The 19,732-nt window shown below is 38.1% G+C and overlaps 3 protein-coding genes and 1 long non-coding RNA gene across 6 annotated transcripts; 3 read left to right on the top strand and 1 right to left on the bottom strand.

Annotated features, from left to right (window-relative positions):
* Positions 1-588: 588 nt before the first annotated feature.
* LOC144211447 (uncharacterized) lies at positions 589-4,548 on the top strand. Of its 2 annotated transcripts, none has more exons than XM_077738723.1 (5): positions 589-878; positions 968-1,170; positions 1,537-1,644; positions 1,706-1,832; positions 2,338-4,548. In XM_077738723.1, the coding sequence occupies exons 1-5, from the start codon at positions 854-856 to the stop codon at positions 4,116-4,118; spliced, it is 2,244 nt and encodes a 747-aa protein (XP_077594849.1). In that variant the 5' UTR covers positions 589-853; the 3' UTR covers positions 4,119-4,548. The 2 variants fall into 2 exon arrangements, with proteins under 2 accessions (XP_077594849.1, XP_077594848.1); XM_077738722.1 differs by having other exon boundaries at positions 590-878; positions 1,534-1,644.
* Positions 4,549-5,915: 1,367 nt separating this feature from the next.
* LOC144211445 (uncharacterized) lies at positions 5,916-12,890 on the top strand. Its single transcript, XM_077738721.1, has 7 exons — positions 5,916-6,127; positions 6,878-7,080; positions 8,450-8,563; positions 9,201-9,296; positions 9,490-9,600; positions 9,757-9,880; positions 10,578-12,890. Exons 1-7 carry the CDS (start codon positions 6,097-6,099, stop codon positions 12,581-12,583), a joined length of 2,685 nt encoding a protein of 894 aa, XP_077594847.1. The 5' UTR covers positions 5,916-6,096; the 3' UTR covers positions 12,584-12,890.
* Positions 10,510-14,232, bottom strand: LOC144211454 (uncharacterized). Its single transcript, XR_013329600.1, has 2 exons — positions 13,841-14,232; positions 10,510-10,625 (listed from the first exon to the last, which is right to left on the bottom strand). It is a non-coding gene; the product is annotated as an uncharacterized LOC144211454 (long non-coding RNA).
* On the top strand, positions 13,575-19,605 carry wdr45b (WD repeat domain 45B). Of its 2 annotated transcripts, XM_077738733.1 has the most exons (11): positions 13,575-14,076; positions 14,922-14,996; positions 15,999-16,100; positions 16,223-16,310; positions 16,404-16,498; positions 16,702-16,892; positions 16,987-17,072; positions 17,220-17,321; positions 17,582-17,703; positions 18,210-18,337; positions 18,425-19,605. In XM_077738733.1, exons 1-10 carry the CDS (start codon positions 14,010-14,012, stop codon positions 18,314-18,316), a joined length of 1,035 nt encoding a protein of 344 aa, XP_077594859.1. In that variant the 5' UTR covers positions 13,575-14,009; the 3' UTR covers positions 18,317-18,337; positions 18,425-19,605. The 2 variants fall into 2 exon arrangements, with proteins under 2 accessions (XP_077594859.1, XP_077594858.1); XM_077738732.1 differs by having other exon boundaries at positions 18,210-19,605.
* The last annotated feature ends 127 nt before the right edge of the window (positions 19,606-19,732 follow it).

Raw genomic sequence — 19,732 nt, 5'->3', positions numbered from 1 at the left:
CCAGTAACACTATACAATGTACCCGGTCAATTAGGTACTACTAGGATAACAGTGTAGGACAATTTGAGTCTAAACAAATATTTGCAACACACTTGCCACATCCTTTATTTGTAAACAAACACATTTAAGATCACCTGACTAGCCTAGATTTAAAAGACGGAATTTTGAATTGCACTACAATATAAAACCGTTGTGAATAAGTGAAAATATTCCTTATATTTTTAGCAGATGACACTGACACAAAATGGCCGACAAGTGATAACGGCCGTTTCACTTGGTTACAGCAGGTATTACACATATAGTTCCCCATATATGCGATATAAGGTCAGAATCTGGTACTATAAGGGGTTGGAGAACCAAAGTGCAAAAAGTTAAAAGAGCGAATAATCCCACATTTGTTTTATTCTTGACCTGCTTCGAAATAACTATATTTTGTAAGTTTTCATGCCCAACGAATTCAGGACTTTTCACTCGTATGGCATATAGTTGTGTTAGTCGCAATGTTGGTATGTTCTATTTTTCTTTATGATTATGAATAATATCTGTATGAAACGTAGATACAGCTTCCTACAGAAGCAGCCTTCGTAATAGGTTACGTCATTAGAATGCGCCGAAAAACCCATGGACCTACCAGCGAGAACTTTCCTATTCAACCTGTTTGTCAACAAACCCATACAAATCTTGCGTATCGTCGGAGAAAGCATGGCTAGATTAGCAAACTGTAACATGTGGCTTTGAAATAACAATATTTGGGCGGATGTTTAAAAGACACACGTGTCTTAAAAGCTTACCGACGTGTGAAAAGAAAGATTGTTGTAAGAAAAAGTGGCTGCATTAGAATTGCAAACGGGGCATGAAAGGCAATCAAATGGATACAGGTACATTCATTTATGTGTAGAATACACTGCGAGTTGCCATACGTGCAACCATTGTATGGTATCTGATAAGCTACTTTATTTTTATATAGCTTTGGAACTTCCTATCTCAGCCTTGCGTCTCCTGGTGTCACCAGTTCAGCTCGTCTCTGCTGCTGTCTGGAAGACCATAGAGCAACAAGTTGTGACTGATTATGGGATGGTTGAGGATTTTGTTGCTGTGGTCACAGACATATTGCCAAACCTGCTTACCAACACTGAGCGAACCCAACTCATACAGGACCTTACAACTCGGGTAAGTTGGTGAAGGATTTATGGACACATCATTATCATTTATTATACATTTGCCTGCACTCGAGGAACGCGTGCTTGTTTTAGGTAAAGAGTCGCTTATATGCCAGTAAATAGCTGTAGATCCTTTTGACTTTCATTTCTTTAGTAGTATATCAATATACATAACAGCTGAGCTTTGATGGTGGCCTGGGGAAAAAGGTAGATCACGGGAAGTTGTTCCCTTGAAAAGGGTAAATTGTGGGAGGTTGGCTCCTTGAAAAGTAGACCTTGGAGCAAATCAGTGAGCACCCTTTTTTTATATAGTATAATAATAGTATAATATAGTAAATATCTTTTAGAAAACTGACATATTTGTTGTCTTCAGAAGGTTTTTCCTGTTGAATCTGGATCATCATACAACCAGACTCTCAAGTCCATCATGGAATTATTTCTCATCCGACTGGAGGCATTTCTTCCTGGGAAAACTTTCAAACAGGTAGATACAAGAAAATATTCTCACATTTCAGAGAAAATACTCACAAAACATTTTCATTTAGGTAGCCTCCATGTGTGGTGATGGGCCTTCTGTTCTGGGAGAATGCTTGAAGTCCACCATGCACAGCTATGATGACCTCAAAACCGTTCTTCGGTACAATAAAAACCACCCCCAACATGGGAAGAACTGTAGGTTTTTTTCCAATTACTTTAAAGTGTGATATCTTGCGATTTAAAACAACAAAAACAACTGCAAATTTTTATCTTTTTTTATTCTCTGTTTTCAATTTGATTTGCCAATTGATTAGGAGGCTGTTCTTCTTCTTTTAAAGTAATCCCTGGAATATTGCGGTTAATACAGTCCAGATATGGTCGCAATAATCAACAAATGTATTAAGTACGAGTTTCAGTGTGGATTTTCAAAATTTTATGAATTAAAAAAAATAAATTAATAAATAGTGGAAAAAAATTGAAGTAGTGAATTCGCGATAAGTGAAGATGCAATGATGGAGGGATTACTGTACTAATGTATATTATTGTTAGCTGTTTTTAAGATTAGGTTCTATGTGCTTAATTTGTGATTAACATTGTACATAGAAGCCCGATCCTAGCGACCTAATTTGTGAATTTATAGGATGTTTCACAATTTATACAGTAATAAAATGTCATAAGTTTTTTTTTTGTTTCTTCACAGATATTCGCTCCAATGATACCTGTATCATGAATGCTCCCAAAAATGCTGCAACTAACCACCATTGTTTTCAAGACACTCCAGAGTGCCCAGCTTCTCCAAACGTAGAATCTGAATTAGACATTGCGGTTCGGCTCACGGTTGAGAAGGATGAAGCTTGTGGAACTAAAGAAATCACAAACAAGGAAGAAAACATTCGTCAAATCAATGATGTCTGTATTGAAGAAAATGCACTTGATGGATCTTTGTCGTCTCGACCTCTTCGTTCAAACCGAGGTCTTAAGATGAAAATGATTTTGTTGGAAGAAAAAAAGGGACTCAACAGTGAAGAGGATCTCCCAGTTAAAAAATGTCAAACCCAAACGCCCATGCAGAGAATTCCTGATCCTTCTGATAATGCAGATAATGGAAGCGAATATTCCTCTTGGTCCTTCTATACGGATGAGGACACAATCAGTAATTTAAGTTCATGGTCGAGTAGCTCTAGCCTTTCGGATTGGAATGAATACGAAGTGACCCATGACAGTTCATCTCCAAATTCATTGAAAGGGGTCTCTTCTGTCATAAATGCTAACAATCCCCCAAAAGTCATCAGGGCAAAGTGTCTATTGAACCAAAAGCAAGATCCTTCCAAAAAGTCCCGTAAAGTCGAGTGCTTCATCTGTCATGATCGAGTGAGGTCTAGCCTACACACTCACATGAGAAAAATGCACTTCCCGAGTGGTGACTATGTGTGCCACCAGTGCAACACCAGATTTAAACTTCTCTCATCTCTGAAGACACATTTAGTCAAAACATGCTATGACCAAGCTCAGCAGCAGATCAAGCCTCGCTCCGGGCAAGATCTTTATAAGTGTGACCACTGTGAAAAGAGCTTTAGGTACAAAATGTCACTGCAAGCCCACAAACGGACCCACAACGAACTCTACTGCAGCGTATGCAGGAAAGTTTTAAAAGATGCAGCAACCCTAGAAAGACATAATGCCTCCCACACTGGCTTTCACTGTACACGCTGTGAGGAAACATTTCCTCGTTTTAAGCCCTTGCGCAGCCATTATGAACATTTCCACAATCTTAGCAAACCCTTTAAGTGCAAATGTTGCTCAAACACATATGCCAGGCTAGAGTATTTAATCAGACACGAATGGAGGGATAGTGGTCATCTGCCGTTTCAGTGCAATATTTGCAGTTTGAGATTTAGAAATGACTGTGATCTTGTTTCCCATCAAAGGGCTCACACAAAGGAGAAACCCTACCTCTGTGGAGAGTGTGGAAAAACCTTCTCACAAAGAACCAATCTGCTCCGCCACCACCGTTTCCTCCATAGCGAGTCCAGAAATGAAAAGAAACACTTTTGCGCTGATTGTGATAGATACTTTAAAGAAGAAGGAGCTCTAATAAAACACCATAAAAAGAAACACCTCAAAGAACTTACCCGCCATTTATGCCCATACTGTGGTAAGACGTTTTCTGCCTCGGCCATTGTACGACATAAATTGTTGCACACGGGAGAGAGGCCTCTGAAATGCACTTTTCCGGATTGTAACAAGTCTTTCTTGTCAGCTCCTGAGAAGAAAAGGCATGTTCTGTTGCACCACACTACGGAACGACCCTTCAAATGTGAAACCTGCGGAAAGGGTTTTGTCACAATTGGTTTACGGAATGCCCATTGTAAAATCCATTCCGGCAAGAAGCCGTTTCAATGCAGCATCTGCTGCAAGGCTTTCTTAAAGCGCTACAGCATGATTCGGCATAAAAAGCTTGTACATGCAATTTCAAGTTAGGATTGACAGGCTATCCGCCAGACTGAATTATTGACTCCTCTGTTAACAAATTCGTACCTAAATTTAGGTATACTTTCGATAAGGACATTTTGTAGTCTATCAATAGGCTACCCCAGGGGTCGAGAACCTTTTTAACGAGGAGAGCAATAAACAATTCTTATTTTCTAATGTTATTCCTTGAGAGCCATACTCTGAATTTGAAAGTCAAATACATGTAAATGGTTGCCCTTTTTTTCTTCTTCTGATTTTTACCACTTTTATAGTGTAAAAAATGTGGAATACTTTTAACAACATTATTTACTGTAAACTAAATTCTGTACCGCTGGATAAAACTATTCAATTGCCTGTTTGTAAGATGTCATTACCGAGGACCCACTGTGATATTGATATTCAAGCTGTTGACTTAATTTGAATAAATCTTTTAAGATGTCCTGTTACTACAGTAACTTTTGGACAATTTCTTCTTCGTACGTTCTTTGGATCTTAGCGCTTTGGCACAATAAAAAAAGTCATGGTGTCTTGAGATGGTCAATCCACAATCAAATGGAGGCGCAAATCTTTTAGAACAGGTGGCGAAAATGCGCCTTCCAGCCCAAATGAATGTGACTTATCGTATTTTGTATACTCTGGTTCTTTGCCTTGTTTCATGTTTCTCTACTCTTAAAATGCACTCACCAGGGCCCATTTGCAACAATAATAAATTACAGTAATCCCTAGAAGATCGCGGTTAATGCAAAGAAGGATCCTCCATTATTAATACCAAAATAGCAAAAAATAATTTTGAAAATGGGGTTGTTTTTTTCAAGTGGAAGAATATGTTATGTTGAAAAATGTGGTTTTAGTTGTGTTTTTGTGTGTGTCCTTTTAAAAATGGGATATACTACACAACTGAGAGATGCTGGAAAACTTGACCGTGTAGCTTAGTCCGTGTAATTTTTCTTTTCTGTCCTGTGTGGGTTTTTATCTGGGTACTCTGGTTTCCTCCCGCATTCCAAAGACATGCATGGTAGGCTGATTGGACACTCTAAATTGCCCATAGGTATGAGTGTGAGCGTGAATGGTTGTTTGTCTCCTTGTACCCTACGATTGTCTGGCCACTGATTCAGGGGGTACCCCACCTCTTGGCCCAAGTCAGCTAGGATAGGCTCCAGCACCCCCGTGACCCTAGTGAGGATAAAGCGGTTTAGTAAATTAGATGAGATGAGCAAGTCACTGCCTCTTACGTGAAAGTAATGTGTGGCTAATGTAAAAACATTATAGATTCAATTTCTGACCTATATCGCGCAACACTGCTCTCCGGTGGTCAAGATATAGCAAGTGTGACAACCAATCCCGCTCTCCCTTATAATCGACTCTTTATTTAATTGTAGTTTTGACAACAAATATTTAAAAGAAAAACGTTGATCATGAAACTTGAATAACAACAGCAACAATAAACAATTCTAGGAAATTCGATCCAAATGTACTTCTGAACAAATTACCGTAGTTATTTTTTGAATATATATTGTTTTAAATAGGCCGTTTGACAAAAGACAAAATTAATTTCTCAGGTGTAATATACAATTTAAAATTATTCCAACACGGGAAATTCCGAGATAATTTCTTCTTTTTTTGCAGGTCCATGTTCGTTGACTGAAAAGTAGAAATTTAGGTCAGACGTATATCCTTGAGTATTTGGCTTTTGTGTATATCACTTAATGTAGTATTCATGTCAAATTCAGTCCACGTGAAGTGGTACATCTTTTTATAATATAATCTTTATAAATATTTGACAACACGGCTTGCACGGGATGTGGAACTGTTAGTCAAACTAGTCCGTCGGAATGTTATTCCGGGCGGAACACGAAGAGACGCTGACGCACAAATCTCGATTTCATGCAGTGTTGTTGGCCGTCTGTAGCTAAAAAGTTATCCTGGTGATAAAAGTGCTGACACACCCATGCAAATTCACCCAACAGTGGTGTAATATGAATATAGTATGATGGATGAAAGTTCCTCCGAGCAACCCGGTGAGTAAAAAAAAACCGGGCAGCTTACTTTAACAAGGCCGCAACGGAATCAGCGCGCGGGAATAGCATTGCTAATTCACATTAGGTAGTACATTATTGCAAAAATGTGTTCTTTGCAGCAGGGAAGCCACTTGTTTCACTTGTTTTACATGATTTGAGGCTAACTTCATGCGCGTTTTGTTAAAAAGTGCATGGTTGTTTCTTTTAATTTAGACAATCTTCTGCTGCTTTAGCACACCGATGCTAAGATTAGCACCAGATTTAGATCGCTTCCAAGTACTCTGTTTACGGCGTCCAAATTGTCTCATCTCATCTCATTTTCTGAACCGTTTTATCCTCATTTGGGGCGCTGGGGCCAATCCCAGCTGTCTTCATACCTTGGGGCAATTTAGAGTGTCCAATCAGCCTACTATGCATGTTTTTGTAATATGGGAGGAAAGTGCAGCACCCGCAGGAAACCCACACAGGCCCGAGGAGAACAAGCTAACTCCACACAGGTGGACCGACCTGAACTTGAACCCTTGACCCCAGAGCTGTGTGGCCGACATGTTAACCACTGGGCCGCCCGCGTCCAAATTGCATGATACAATATTAATTGTCACCATACTACTTTCATTGAATAGCTGGTGATGTATGTTTCTTTAGAACAGATTGGTGTACATTTAGTTCAAATTCAATAACATAAGAGTCGGTTTTTGGACCAAATGTATCCTAATTGTTGTGACAATGTTCCGTTCTTGTCACGCTCAGGTCCTTCACTCACCTTCCCCTCTCTGCGCTTCCTGGTTCCACCGATTCGCTTGGTTTCTGCAGCCATCTGGCAGACGATAGACCACAAGCTGGTGTCGGATTATGGGATGCTTGAGGAGTTTGTTTTTACAATTACTGAAGTTGTGCCTCAACTCCTTTCAGCTAGGCAACGGGCAGAACTCATTTTAGGGTTAAGAGCACGGGTAAGAAAATGTTTTTAATAATTTGTGTGTTGCATAATTACTGAGTGTTGCTATATTGCAGTATTTGTTTTGGGTATTTGCTATTAAGAATAACTTGAGTTTTCCTCACTGTCTTAGAGCTGCATGATTTTTTATGAAAATCTGACATAATAAATTGACATACGAGTGCCCCACATACGAGCAATTTGAGATACGAGAAAAATTCCGAGCAAATATTTGCTGTGAGATACGAAACACATTTTGAAATACTAGCATACGAGAGGCTGCTTATGATTTTAGTGCACTGTCTTTCTTGCCGCATCTCCCTCGTGTAAAGATATCTACGAGCACTGAGCAGTGTTGCATTTTTTTCCGTTTTTTTTCCTCCACGTTAGTCAATGCAGAATTAAGGGGAAAACAATGGGTCCAAAACAAGCATGTGCAATGAATGTTAGTGTGAATAATAGATAGTAATAGAATAGACAATATCGACAGTGAAATGCACACAAACACAAAGCATGCCACATCTTTAGCCCCTGACAAGTGACAAGTTTCAAAATGTGAATTTTAATGTTATTTGATGCAAATTTAATCAATTATTTATACTGATATCAAGTCTGTTATTTTATTTCCACCGACTATTGTACATATGTGACAATATAGGCAGTTTTGTGTATGGCATAACTTTATATTATGCTAGTTGTCTTCATATGGCTATACGAATGTACTTGTGATCTTAGAAAAATCTAGGAAAAAAAATAAGAAAACAAACAATAGAGACCCAGTTTTATATATTTATTGGGATTGATAATGGCTTTCTAACATGCATCACCCTGAATTAGTGTACCGAGGGGCAATTTAAAGTGCCCAATAAGCCTACCATGCATGTTTTTGGAATGTGGGTTGAAACCGGAGTAACCGGACAAAACCCACGTGGGCCTGGGGAGGGCATGCAAACTCCACACAAGTGGACTGACCTGGATTTGATCCCAGGACTCCAGAGCTGTCAGGCCGACACGCTAACCACTCAGCAGGCCGGAATGCCCCAACTTCTTTTTCTGAAATGTAAAATAGAAGAACTAGGTCATTGTACTATTTCCAGGAAGTCACCGGTTGACACTATAGTATTTTAGCCAATCAAGTTTAAGTATATAAAATTACACACTCTTTCTCATTGTCACTAATACCCACTATCACTTTGCTCATGTCTATTTTGGTGTATATGCTAGGATAGAACTGTATAACAAAATGGCTGCGGCTATAAACTATATATTTTTGGGGTTTAAACTTTTTTTGTTATCAGGGGTCAAAATTCACAACATGCATATTTAAAAGCTTTGTGAAACTGTTCCTAGTTTTGTTTTTTGATATTGTTTTCTTCTGACTGCAGCTTATTTTGGAGCTGTTCCGCTCTGAGGAGACTGCCAATATAGAGACCATTCAGCCGCACCTCGACCGTATGCAAAATCTTCAAGTACTGTGGAAAGTAGAGCCAGCTCATGTGGTAAACACCTTTTGAAACATTCCTTGGTTTTTAACATACAATGAATGAATGGCCCACATGATTTGTTTCGGATGGTATCATATATCTATAATATCTTTCTGTTGAACTGTGGTTATTAACAAAGTCAAACTGAGTTTTTTTTGTACTGATTAGGACTCCATGTTGTCCTGGACGATACGGGGTAGACAACATTATATGCAGGGTTTTAAATTGGTGGTCTCTTTGTGTTCTACCGCCTCGATATAAATGTATAACATTTGTTTTCTATGAATTCAATTGTCAATGATGTTGTAGTTGAGCATCCGCCTGACTCTGTGCCACTGAAATAGTTCATAACTGTCTTTTGAATATTCCTGGTAACTGTTTTGCGACCAATGCACAGTGTGGATGATAGTTTTAATCCTAAGTATTTAGCCGAACTTGTGCTAGTACTGCGTTTCGAAATTGTTGTATTTAACATATAAACCCATCACTAATAATCAATCAGTTGTGTTTTAATGTCTACTACCCCTTTAAATAGAGACTTATTTTTGTTGTGTGCTCTCCCGATTGAATTTTGGCAGTTCAACCACTGCACTGGTTTTCCAATACTGAATTTTGCTGAGCTTTCTCTATTTTGACCCCTTTTGTCTTGTAGACTGGGAATGCAGAACCAGACATTTCAGAGTCTCATTTCATGATTCTTGTGCGAAATCTCTTGATTAGTTCGGAAGAAAGAAAAAACTTTTTTCAAGTAAGTTGGTTTTCCACTTTGATTGCACAAATTTAGTTTCACACACAAAAAAAAAACATGCTTATGATGAATTACTAGTTTGTAGTATATAATAACCATTTTAAAATGGTTAATTCGGCTTTTGGATGCTGAAGATATACCTGATTTATTTAACCATTTAACAAGAGATGTAATGTGAATTTTCTTTGTACAGGATGTTTTTCCTGGAGACTTTGGTCCCACGTATGACAACGCAATTAAGACATTGATGTGGCTGTTTCTGTCTAGGCTTGAAAAGCTTTTTCCAAGTCAGTCTCTACAGCAGGTAGCTCACATCCTACGTTTATTCACACAACTTTTTGCCCAACACCCAAATGTTCTATTTCCTCCTCAGACTATAAATCTTAAAAGATACAACATGCTGCTATAACATCAACATACATTGTAAAATGAAATTAATTACATTTGATTTCCTTTACAGATCGCCTCATTGTTAAATGATTCTTCTACAGTTCTGAGAGATTGTATGGAGTCTTTTACCCAGTCTGAGGGCCTCAAAATGGCATTGGACAATCATAAAGACCTCAGCCAGTTGGATGATGTTGGTAAGCATATAAGAAAAAAACTTTAACCAATTAAAGGGAAGGGTGGTTAATCTTCCATTCCTATGCAAATATGTTCTGAGTTTAACTAAGTGCCTATCCCTAGTTTTTGAATAAAGCCAAAATCGCACTCTAGTTCTTACTCAAGTGACCATATGTCTATTAAAGCAACACTGCCATCTATGGTTGATGTCTTCCAACTCCTAACTAGGGCCATTCACCTCAAAATGAGTGTTTTTTGTTTGTTTTAAAGCCTTTCCTTCATTTTATGTTATCACTTTATTTAATAAAAACATGCATGGAAGCAGGCAAAAACTTTGTATGTAATTTGTGGATATACACAAAATGTGTATTACTTTAACTTCTGTTTTATTAGGTAAAGTTCCTTAGTGATTTGTTATCTGCAAGAAAATTGCAATATAAATTATAAATTGATTTGATTGTTGTATACCAACAGATTACTAATTACTACTATCACGTGTACTTAAAAAAATGCCAGATTCCTCAAAATTATCCTTAAAAAAATATTTTGTTTGTCCCAGTTCTTAGCTCTGGTCCTCTCATTGTTGCTTGCAGCCAAGTATTTTTATTGTGGTCAAACCCCACTAATTATGCCCCTAATATTCCGTTACCGTCGACACTCAGTCCCCAATGTGAATGGCAAGGATGAATTTCAATTTTACTGTCTTCTTCTTTCCAGAAACATGTGATGTCGACACTGCCATCTTGTCTGCTTTATGCCTTCCTCCTGGGGAACGAGAAGTTGTCGTCAATGAGCAAACTGGAACGAATACAGAGAGTGTTGTGGTATATACTGACTGCACAGAGATGGAAGTTGATTCTGGCAACAAAATTGCCTTTTCCAATGCAATTGAGGAAAAACCATGGTTGGGGATTCACGATGAAAAGACAGATGCTGAGAGTGAAGCTGCTTCTGAAAGTACAGCTGTGGATAATTGTGAAGTGCAACACCACGACGACTTATCTGAGACTCTAATGATTGGGGAGGATGGAAAAGTGACAGTGCTTGACAGCTTAGTAAAGACGCCTAACAGACGTGGAAGGAAAAAGAAGCGTCTTGATGATGAGGATTTTCAAATGCCAGCTAGGGTGAGGGATCCAGACTTGGAGTTGCTAAAACGACCTGTGCGAAAGAATCGCGGGCTCAAGATGAAACGGCTTCTTTCACAGTGGAGGAAATCTGGAAGGACACCGGCCACCGGCAGTAATGACAACAGTCAAAACACTTTTTCCAGCTCCCTTGACTCAGACAAAGGCAATGACTTGGACAGTAGAACATGCAATGTGTGTGGCAAAGTGGTAAGCCATGCCAAATTCTTGGAGCGTCACATGAGTCAACACTCGGAAGAACTGACTTACTCTTGTGAAGCGTGTCAAAGAAGCTTCAAAAACGTCCGCTTCTTACACCAACATAAATGCCAAAGTGAGACAGACACACTGAAAGATGACATAGATGCCGTTGGAGACGAGGATGACAAGTCACCCATCCATATTTCTGAGCCAGGCAATGAAGCTGGGTCTGCAGACAGTACCGCAAATGACCCCGATTATTTACCCTCAGGAGAAAGAAAGGCGGCGAAGGAATTGGGACAGAAAAGCCCAGATGACACAAAAAGTATCCTCGATGGACCATTCTATTGCCCCCACTGCAGCGTGGAATTCAAGTGCAAGCAGACTTTTCGATTTCATTTACGAAATATCTGTTACAATGAACAACAGGTGGATCCAGATCAACCCGAAGACATTAGGCATTGTTTCCGGTGCAATGAATGCGACAAGGCGTTCAAGTACAAATCAACCTTAGATTCCCATAAACAAACCCACAACCCGCTTTACTGCGAGGTGTGCATGAAATTGGTTCGTGACTCCGAGGCATTGGCCATGCATAAAGAATCACACACGCCGTTTCAGTGCAACCAGTGTGAGGATAACTTCCCCGTGTTCAAGGCACTCCACAAGCACTACATAGACGTCCATAACCCCACCGAGCCTTTCACCTGTACCTACTGCCAGACAACATTTGCAAGTCTGAAGCGTTTTATCAGGCACGAGTGGAAACACACCGGCTACCAACCATTTCAATGTCCCCATTGCAAGAAGAGGTTCCGGTCGTATTCCGACCTTGTGGAACACCAGAAGAAACACACCAAGGCTTATCCCTTCCTCTGCTGGGAATGTGGCAAAAAGTTCCGACACGGAATCACTCTGACGAGACATGTTGAGCGCGTGCATCAGGCTGGTGACCTTACAAGTGAAAAAGCCTTACCATCGTTTAACTGCAATCAGTGTGGGAAAAGCTTCACTTCTAGGAGGTGTCTCCTAAAACATGATAACTTCCATCACAAAGGCATGCGCTTCCCTTGTGAGCATTGTGGAAAGGGTTTCTTTGGTAAAGATGCACTAGTTAGGCACACTTTAATCCATACAGGCGAAAGGCCTTTCAAATGTGATGACTGCGACAAGTCTTTCCGATCCTCTGCAGAACTGAAAATTCATCGGAGGTACCACACGGGCGAAAGGCCGTTCAAGTGCGCCATTTGTGAAAAGGGTTTTGTCCAGTCATGTTTTCTCACGCTACACATGCGAACACATACTGGCGAGAGACCATATGTTTGTGCTGTTTGTAACAAAGCATTTTCTAGTTTACATGGCCTGAAAAGGCATCGCAGGCTTGTCCATGCATAATCCACAGTCAAGGATTCTACCTTATTGAACAGAAGAACATGGTCATGCGAGACTTTAAGGCTTAAAAATATATATGTTGCTTATAAATACTTGAGTCATGCGACAAATGTCGTATTGGCTGTTCAGAAAGTGTAAATTTGTGCTTTTCTGTGGTTAACACAGCAGCAACTATAAAAGAAGTGTAATTTGCTAAAATATTGTAACTGTATTTTTTACAGAAATGTTTGCTGTAGTTCTACATAAGGTTATAATGTACAAATGAGAAAGCATTAACTTGTTTGGGAATAAATTCAGTTTTCTTCAAAATGAATGTCATTTCAATTCGTTATTGACTCGGTAATGAATTGAATTTTGACACTCAAGATGCAAGTTTTCTTCCAGTTATTTAAAGTTGTGTTTATTCAGAGTATTAACTGGAGATTTTACATGGAGCAGCAAACTAAAAGGTTTTATCATTATATTTTAAGCAGCCTTGAGATAAATGAGACCCAAGAGGCTTTCAAATTTGTGTACACTTGTGCATATTTTTGTTGTAGCACTGAAATAATTACAGTTTGCAGGTTGCTTCCATTTATGAATAAATATGTAGAGTGCATATTTTTGGTACAATAACCCCAGTATATATCTGCATTTCGAAAATAACTAATATAAATGATTGGTTGCCCGGTGGGTGACTGGTTAGCGCCTTGGCCTCACAGTGTGTTCAAATCCCAGTCGGTCCACCTGTCTGGCCAGAAGTCAGCTGGGATAGGCTCTGGCACCCCGTGTGACCCTTGTGAGCCTAAAACGGTTCAGAAAATGAGATTTAGATGATATTAGATAAAAATTACACATGCTGCAGGTGATGCAATTTCTAAGTTAGACTGTTTTTTCTCAATTTTTTTACTAATTATATTTTATAGTAAATCCTGAAAAGGGCATTTAAAGGGGTTTAAGGCGCACAAGAGAAGGGCTTCTGGGAAATGATGTCAAACGAGGTGAACCGCGATGCGGCATCCGCATTTTTAGTACAAATTTAAATAGTTAAGCGTTGACTATTGCGATCACATTGCTGCACGTACTTTAAAAAAATGCTAAACATATTTTAGAGCTAGTCAAGTTACTGGATGTCTGACAGGCATCTAGCTTTTCACTCACTAAAACATTCTGTAGTTGTTGAAACGTATATCTTCATTCGTTCAGGACTTCAAACAACATTTAAACACCATATGACTTTAGCAATAATTTCCCAATTGATGAAAATAAAATAAATGTCACCGGTTTCGCTTCACAGGAACCAGCGTCTCTTGACAGATCCTTCCTTCCTTTCTTCTTCCAACAGCAAACTCTGAAGGAACGATGACGTTAGCCAAAACTAGCTGAGCAGCATTTGTGTGATCATTATCATTGATAACATCATTTGGAAGTCGGTTGTTCGAGCGGAAAAATGAATGCATTGCTTTCTAAACCGCAGGGGAATGGACTCCTTTATGCTGGATTTAACCAGGACCATGGTGAGAATTGACATTAGCTTGTTTACCCTTCTTCTCCCCAATATAACCATTGGCATAGCCATGAATGCTAAGCTAGCATTGCTAACTCACTATATTGGGGGAAAAACAGATCATACTTGTGAAAGGGTGCAAATATTTGTTTTCTAAGGTGGAATAGAAATATCACGACAGTTGTCATCTGGGGAAACCTCGACGTGAAACAACTGTTTCACATCGTAGCTAGCCACCGCTAGCGTGTGATGGCTACCGCTTACGTTGTTATTGAGCTTTTTTATTCAACGATTTTAAATCAACGATTTGAGTGAACGTGCTGCCTGACGTAATTGATTAAAATTTTAAATGATCGTGTAGATTTATTATTCGAATCAGGTTAAATCACGTTTGTGTGACTTTCAACAACACATTAAAAAGGCATATGAATTGTTTCTCTTTCATCTTGTTTCATCGTGATAAATATTGTGTTGCACATGTCTAAATATTTCGAAATGGCATTGACTACATTAAATACAGCCTTTATCAGCGTATTCAATTGTCAAAAAATATTTTTAAAAAATCGTATTAGTCGCATGCCCTTCACATACCAAAACCCGCTTGTCATATATATAAATATAGTAAAATTGTTAGTCAATTATTTTCAATATTTTCTAGTTACCATTATTTTTCGTCAACTGTTAAACCCCAATGTAAAAATGTTTTTCATTGTTTATTTAAATACTTTTCTTTACTTTGTCAGCTTTCTTTAATCGATAAAAGTAAACAACAATTTTCTCCACGTGTGTATACCAGTGCAAAGTTTACATTGATTTTGAGTCCTTGATCTCATTCTTAAATGTGTGTCACTTCAGGGTGCTTTGCCTGTGGAATGGAGAATGGCTTTCGGGTTTACAACACAGATCCTCTTAAAGAGAAGGAAAAGCAAGGTAACAATCCATACATATTAACATACCGTATTTTCTCAACTGAATTGACTGGTTACGGCTTATATACGCATAAGACTTGCTATAGTCTTTTTTTTACTTGTAGATGTCGGCAAAGTAACATTTACTATTTGTTGGTTATTTTCTGTTTTGCATTATGAAAACAACCATTACTGGATGAATTAATTCCATATGGTATTGACCCTAAAAATGTGGTTTTGATTCATACAGTATCTCGGCTTATATGCGAGAAATTGTAAAACTCAATGATTTTAAGGCAATTTGAAGGGTGGGGCTTATTCGTGGGGGTGGCTTATATGCGAGTAAATAGGGTACTTCAAACATTGTATAATGTAATCAAACGTGGATGGTCCTATATAAAGTAATGTGATGGTCTCTTGATAATAGATGAAAAACTGTAATTTAAAATTGACATTTTTTTAATTTTATATATAAAAGCCCTCACTGATGATTATTTTATTAATTGTGACGTATGCTCTTTTTTTTGCTAAATAAGTGTATGCAATCAATCCATCAAGGTTGAAGAAGGAAGACAGGATTGTTTTAATAGAATTGTTTACAGTAAAATTGTGGTCCACATTCAAAGTGTTGATGCTTTGATTCACATTCTGTAAGATGCATTTTGAATTAGTTTGCACATAAGCAGCAAAGTTTGAAAAGAGGAACTGTCCCCTCAAGTTGGGCTGCTAAATCTATTACTCAGCAGCCTGATCCTTTCCAGAGTTATTCTTGTAATTGTTAATATTGCTTTAGGCGAGAAGCTTTTTTTATGTTGACAACTGATGTTTGTGTGTCCTTGTTTGTAAAGAGGCTGGTAATTTTGCTTTACATTATTCTGAGCCAAAGGCAAATGAAAACCTAGTACTAGAGACAATAAGAGGCAAAAATATGATTATTTCTTCCCCCTTTAATCTTACATTGACATTTTTGTTTATAAGCTATTTTTCACTGGTGATGAAATGATGAATTGATGTTTCCTGTCAGAGTTCTTGGAGGGCGGGGTCGGTCATGTGGAAATGCTCTTCAGGTGTAACTACTTGGCTCTCGTAGGAGGAGGAAAGAAACCCAAGTACCCAACTAATAAAGGTATGCTTTTGTAGCATCACATGACCTTCTAATATAATGTCTTAAATTTTGAATTCACGGTTTGATAAAAAGTAAACCTTTGTTACATTATTAAGTTTTTCCTGTTGTTGACTTTATTCTAGTAATGATCTGGGATGACCTCAAGAAGAAGACAGTCATTGAGATTGAGTTCTCCACAGAGGTCAAAGCAGTGAAACTTAGGCGTGACAGGTAATACCTGCTATTATAAAAATTAAAAAACAAAACAAAACCTCAATATATTAATGTGAACAAGCGTTTTAATTGTTTGTCCTTTTTGGTTAGAATTGTGGTGGTCCTGGACTCTATGATCAAAGTGTTCACCTTTACCCATAACCCCCATCAGTTGCATGTATTTGAAACCTGTTACAACCCCAAAGGTTTGTGGTCTCTTTCATTGTTGGTTTCACTACTGCCTTATCTAGGTTAATTGGTCAATTATTTTTAAGCACAAAATCCTAGAAGAAATGAGCAAATCGTGGAAAATGTAATAAATTGAGGTCACCCAAGATTCCAATTCTGTATTTCACACAATGAATTAATCCATAGAATTAATCACTCTATTATTTCTCTTTTTTTCCAGGTTTGTGTGTATTGTGTCCCAATAGCAACAACTCCCTACTGGCTTTCCCTGGGACTTATTCGGGTCATGTACAGATTGTCGACCTGGCAAATACAGAAAAGCCACCAGTGGACATCCCTGCCCACGAGGGGGCGCTGTGTTGCATCGCGCTAAACCTTCAGGGGACGAGGATAGCAACTGCATCAGAGAAAGTAGGCCTACAGTCCAAATGACCACAAGTCATTTTGGGACAATTAATTTTTCTTTGTTGCCATTTGAAACTTAACCCTCACTATATGTACACAGGGGACACTTATCCGAATTTTTGACACATCAGCTGGTCAGCTCATACAGGAGCTGAGACGAGGCTCTCAGGCGGCCAACATTTACTGGTGAGATTTGAACAGTGGATTTTTATGTAGGGGGCAAATACTTTTTCATGTCACTGTGGGTAAGAAGCACCTAATAAATGCAATGTTTCCTATCATGAGATTGTCCTCCCTCTCCATCCTTACAACATTTATCCTTTTTTTTTATAGCATCAATTTCAACCAAGATGCATCTCTAATTTGCGTGGCAAGTGACCACGGTACAGTACACATCTTTGCGGCAGAAGACGCTAAAAGAAATAGGCAATCAAGGTTAGTTTATTCTTAATGTGTTTTTAAGTTAAGAAGGAAGTTAAGTTTAAAGTTAAGAAAGAAAGAAAGTCAAAAGCTATGGTTTATAATGACATGCTAATTCAAAATTTTTGTGTCATGTTAAACTATTTCTAACAATATTTTCATTTGAAAAGTCTCACTCAATGGCAGTGAATGTCTATATATAGAAAATACATAGCCTGGTACAGCTTGTGACATTTTTGACAATGTGTCTTGGTTTTGTACCCTTTTCTTTATAGTTTGGCCTCTGCCAGTTTTCTTCCCAAATACTTCAGCTCCATGTGGAGCTTTTCCAAGTTCCAATTACCCTCGAGCTCCCCGTGTTTGTGTGCCTTCGGAACAGAGCCCAATGCTGTTATAGGTGAGAGCAGTTGAACACTACATTGGAAACCTGGTCCACAAAAATAAACAAGGCACATAATGTTTATACATTAGAAAAGTAATGTTAATGTGTGTTATTACGGTTACACAGACATCACTTTTTGCCTCTCAATACCAATTCCACTACCTTACCAATATAGTATTGACCGATATTGGTGATGTACCAATACCATGTATTTTGAAAATGTATTCTTTTTCTTTTTTGTACTAAATTGCAGTATACCTTGAGATACGAGCTTAATGCGTTCTGGATCTGAGCTCGTATGTTGATTTATCCATATCTCAAATCAACGTTTCCTATAGAAATGAAGTAAAACTAAATACCGTATTTTCACGACTATAAGGCACACTTAAAAGTCTTAAAAATTATCAAACTCAAGGTTTTTGTAGGTAGTTATTTTGGAGACAGTGAAATGAATAAGAAAATTTTAATATAAAATACTACCACTGCATTTAGGCGTACTTTCTCTTGTCTGTTTTTTATAGCTATTTGTGCTGATGGGAGTTACTACAAGTTCCTTTACAACCAGAAGGGGGAGTGTTCCAGAGATGTCTACGCCCAGTTCCTGGAGATGACTGACGACAAAATATGACATTTGAAGGCCCTCGTGAAGGCACCATTACACAGCCCAGTTTATTTTTTATTGTTATTACAATTTTTTTTTATATCTCTTTATTGTTTTGTCTTTTTCATAATCCAGAATGGACAAGCAGTCCTTCTGCTGCACTTTTCTCGAAAGACTGAAAAGCTGAGAGAGCATCGGTTGAAGGGACAGAAAGAAAAAACACAGAAGTTGTCTCTTGGTCGTCAAGGCGAAATGGACGTCCGACTCCTGTACCAAACATTCTGGAAGGCCAGTGTGGAAGAAAGGAGGTGTTTTGGACGGGAGGTCCTTTTAAAGATGTCTTCCGATGACTTTCCAACGAATGGCTATTTTTTAAATCGCATACATGATCAAGAGGATTTTGTCAATTTACACCTAATTCTTGGGAGTGCCTCTGAGTGAAGCGAAAACCTGAAAACTGGTCGTGACGTGTCAACAGATGTATTTGTACCACCACGTGTGTGTGTGAGTGTGCGTATGTGTGTGTGTGTGCTCACTAAGCAGGGTCACAAAGGTGTACTGCTGGGCTGTTCATAATTCAAAAATTGCATCCCCATTCTATGAACACAAGACTGAATATAAATTCCATACCATGATGCAGAATGAAATGTAATCATTGTTTGCCTCAAGTTTTTTGGTTGTTTTATAATTTGTGCAATATTTTTTCTTTTAAGTTTTGCTATAGCCATTGAAACAGATTACTGCAAAAATATATAAGATACATAAATGCAGAAAATTCATCTGTAAGCTTCTCCCCCCTTTTTAATTTTCATTTTTAAATTTAGTAACTGATATATTTAATTATCATTGGTTATCTAAATAGAATCAAAGTTTTCGCAAAAATTACTCAATCATGATTTCAAATGGACAGCAAACATTATGGACAAATGTTTTTTCCATGTCATTCGCAAACTTGTAACAGGATATGTTTATGTCATATCAGTACACTGTACTCATAACTTTTTTTGTTCTGCAAGATACATGCATACATTTTCCTAATGCAAACTTGAGTGTTACTTTTGGTGACTGTGTCAGTAAATTTACTAATTCGCAAGAATCTTTAACAATAAATTCCTTGGTTGTTTATAATTTCCCATGACAACATTTTTACCAAAACAATTCACTTATTTCACCAGATTGTATAATTGCACTGTGTTCCACCTCTCCATCACTGAACATTGAAGGGATGCTTTGCTTAAAGTATGAACTTAGTTTGATTGTAAAACACAAAATAATCTGCATTTACTTTTGGTTATTAAACAGCAGCTTTTACACTATTGTTCTATTTGTTTGTCTTTTTCTTGCCGTGTTACATCTGAACTGTACTTAATACATGCACTGCATAAAGCACAATTCAAATTCAACCGCTCAAGAGTAAATACATACACAGTATGAATAAAAATA

The sequence above is a fragment of the Stigmatopora nigra genome, chromosome 18 (genome assembly GCF_051989575.1).
Source record: "Stigmatopora nigra isolate UIUO_SnigA chromosome 18, RoL_Snig_1.1, whole genome shotgun sequence".
Taxonomy (NCBI): Eukaryota; Metazoa; Chordata; class Actinopteri; order Syngnathiformes; family Syngnathidae; genus Stigmatopora; species Stigmatopora nigra.
The sequence above is the reverse complement of the archived record's forward strand: the minus strand, read 5'-3'. Positions and strand labels throughout refer to the sequence as shown.

Bases quoted from the DNA above. Each gene is read 5' to 3' on its own strand.
- LOC144211447 (XM_077738722.1), top strand. From the start codon at position 854: ATGAAAGGCAATCAAATGGATACAG. The intron at 1,645-1,705 runs GTAGATACAAGA...ATTTTCATTTAG, and splicing joins CTGGGAAAACTTTCAAACAG to GTAGCCTCCATGTGTGGTGA. The intron at 1,833-2,337 runs GTAGGTTTTTTT...GTTTCTTCACAG, and splicing joins CCCCCAACATGGGAAGAACT to ATATTCGCTCCAATGATACC.
- LOC144211445 (XM_077738721.1), top strand. From the start codon at position 6,097: ATGATGGATGAAAGTTCCTCCGAGCAACCCG. The intron at 9,297-9,489 runs GTAAGTTGGTTT...TTCTTTGTACAG, and splicing joins AAAGAAAAAACTTTTTTCAA to GATGTTTTTCCTGGAGACTT. The intron at 9,881-10,577 runs GTAAGCATATAA...TCTTCTTTCCAG, and splicing joins CAGCCAGTTGGATGATGTTG to AAACATGTGATGTCGACACT.
- wdr45b (XM_077738733.1), top strand. From the start codon at position 14,010: ATGAATGCATTGCTTTCTAAACCGCAGGGGAATGGACTCCTTTATGCT. The intron at 16,101-16,222 runs GTATGCTTTTGT...ACTTTATTCTAG, and splicing joins CAAGTACCCAACTAATAAAG to TAATGATCTGGGATGACCTC. The intron at 17,704-18,209 runs GTGAGAGCAGTT...TGTTTTTTATAG, and splicing joins AGAGCCCAATGCTGTTATAG to CTATTTGTGCTGATGGGAGT.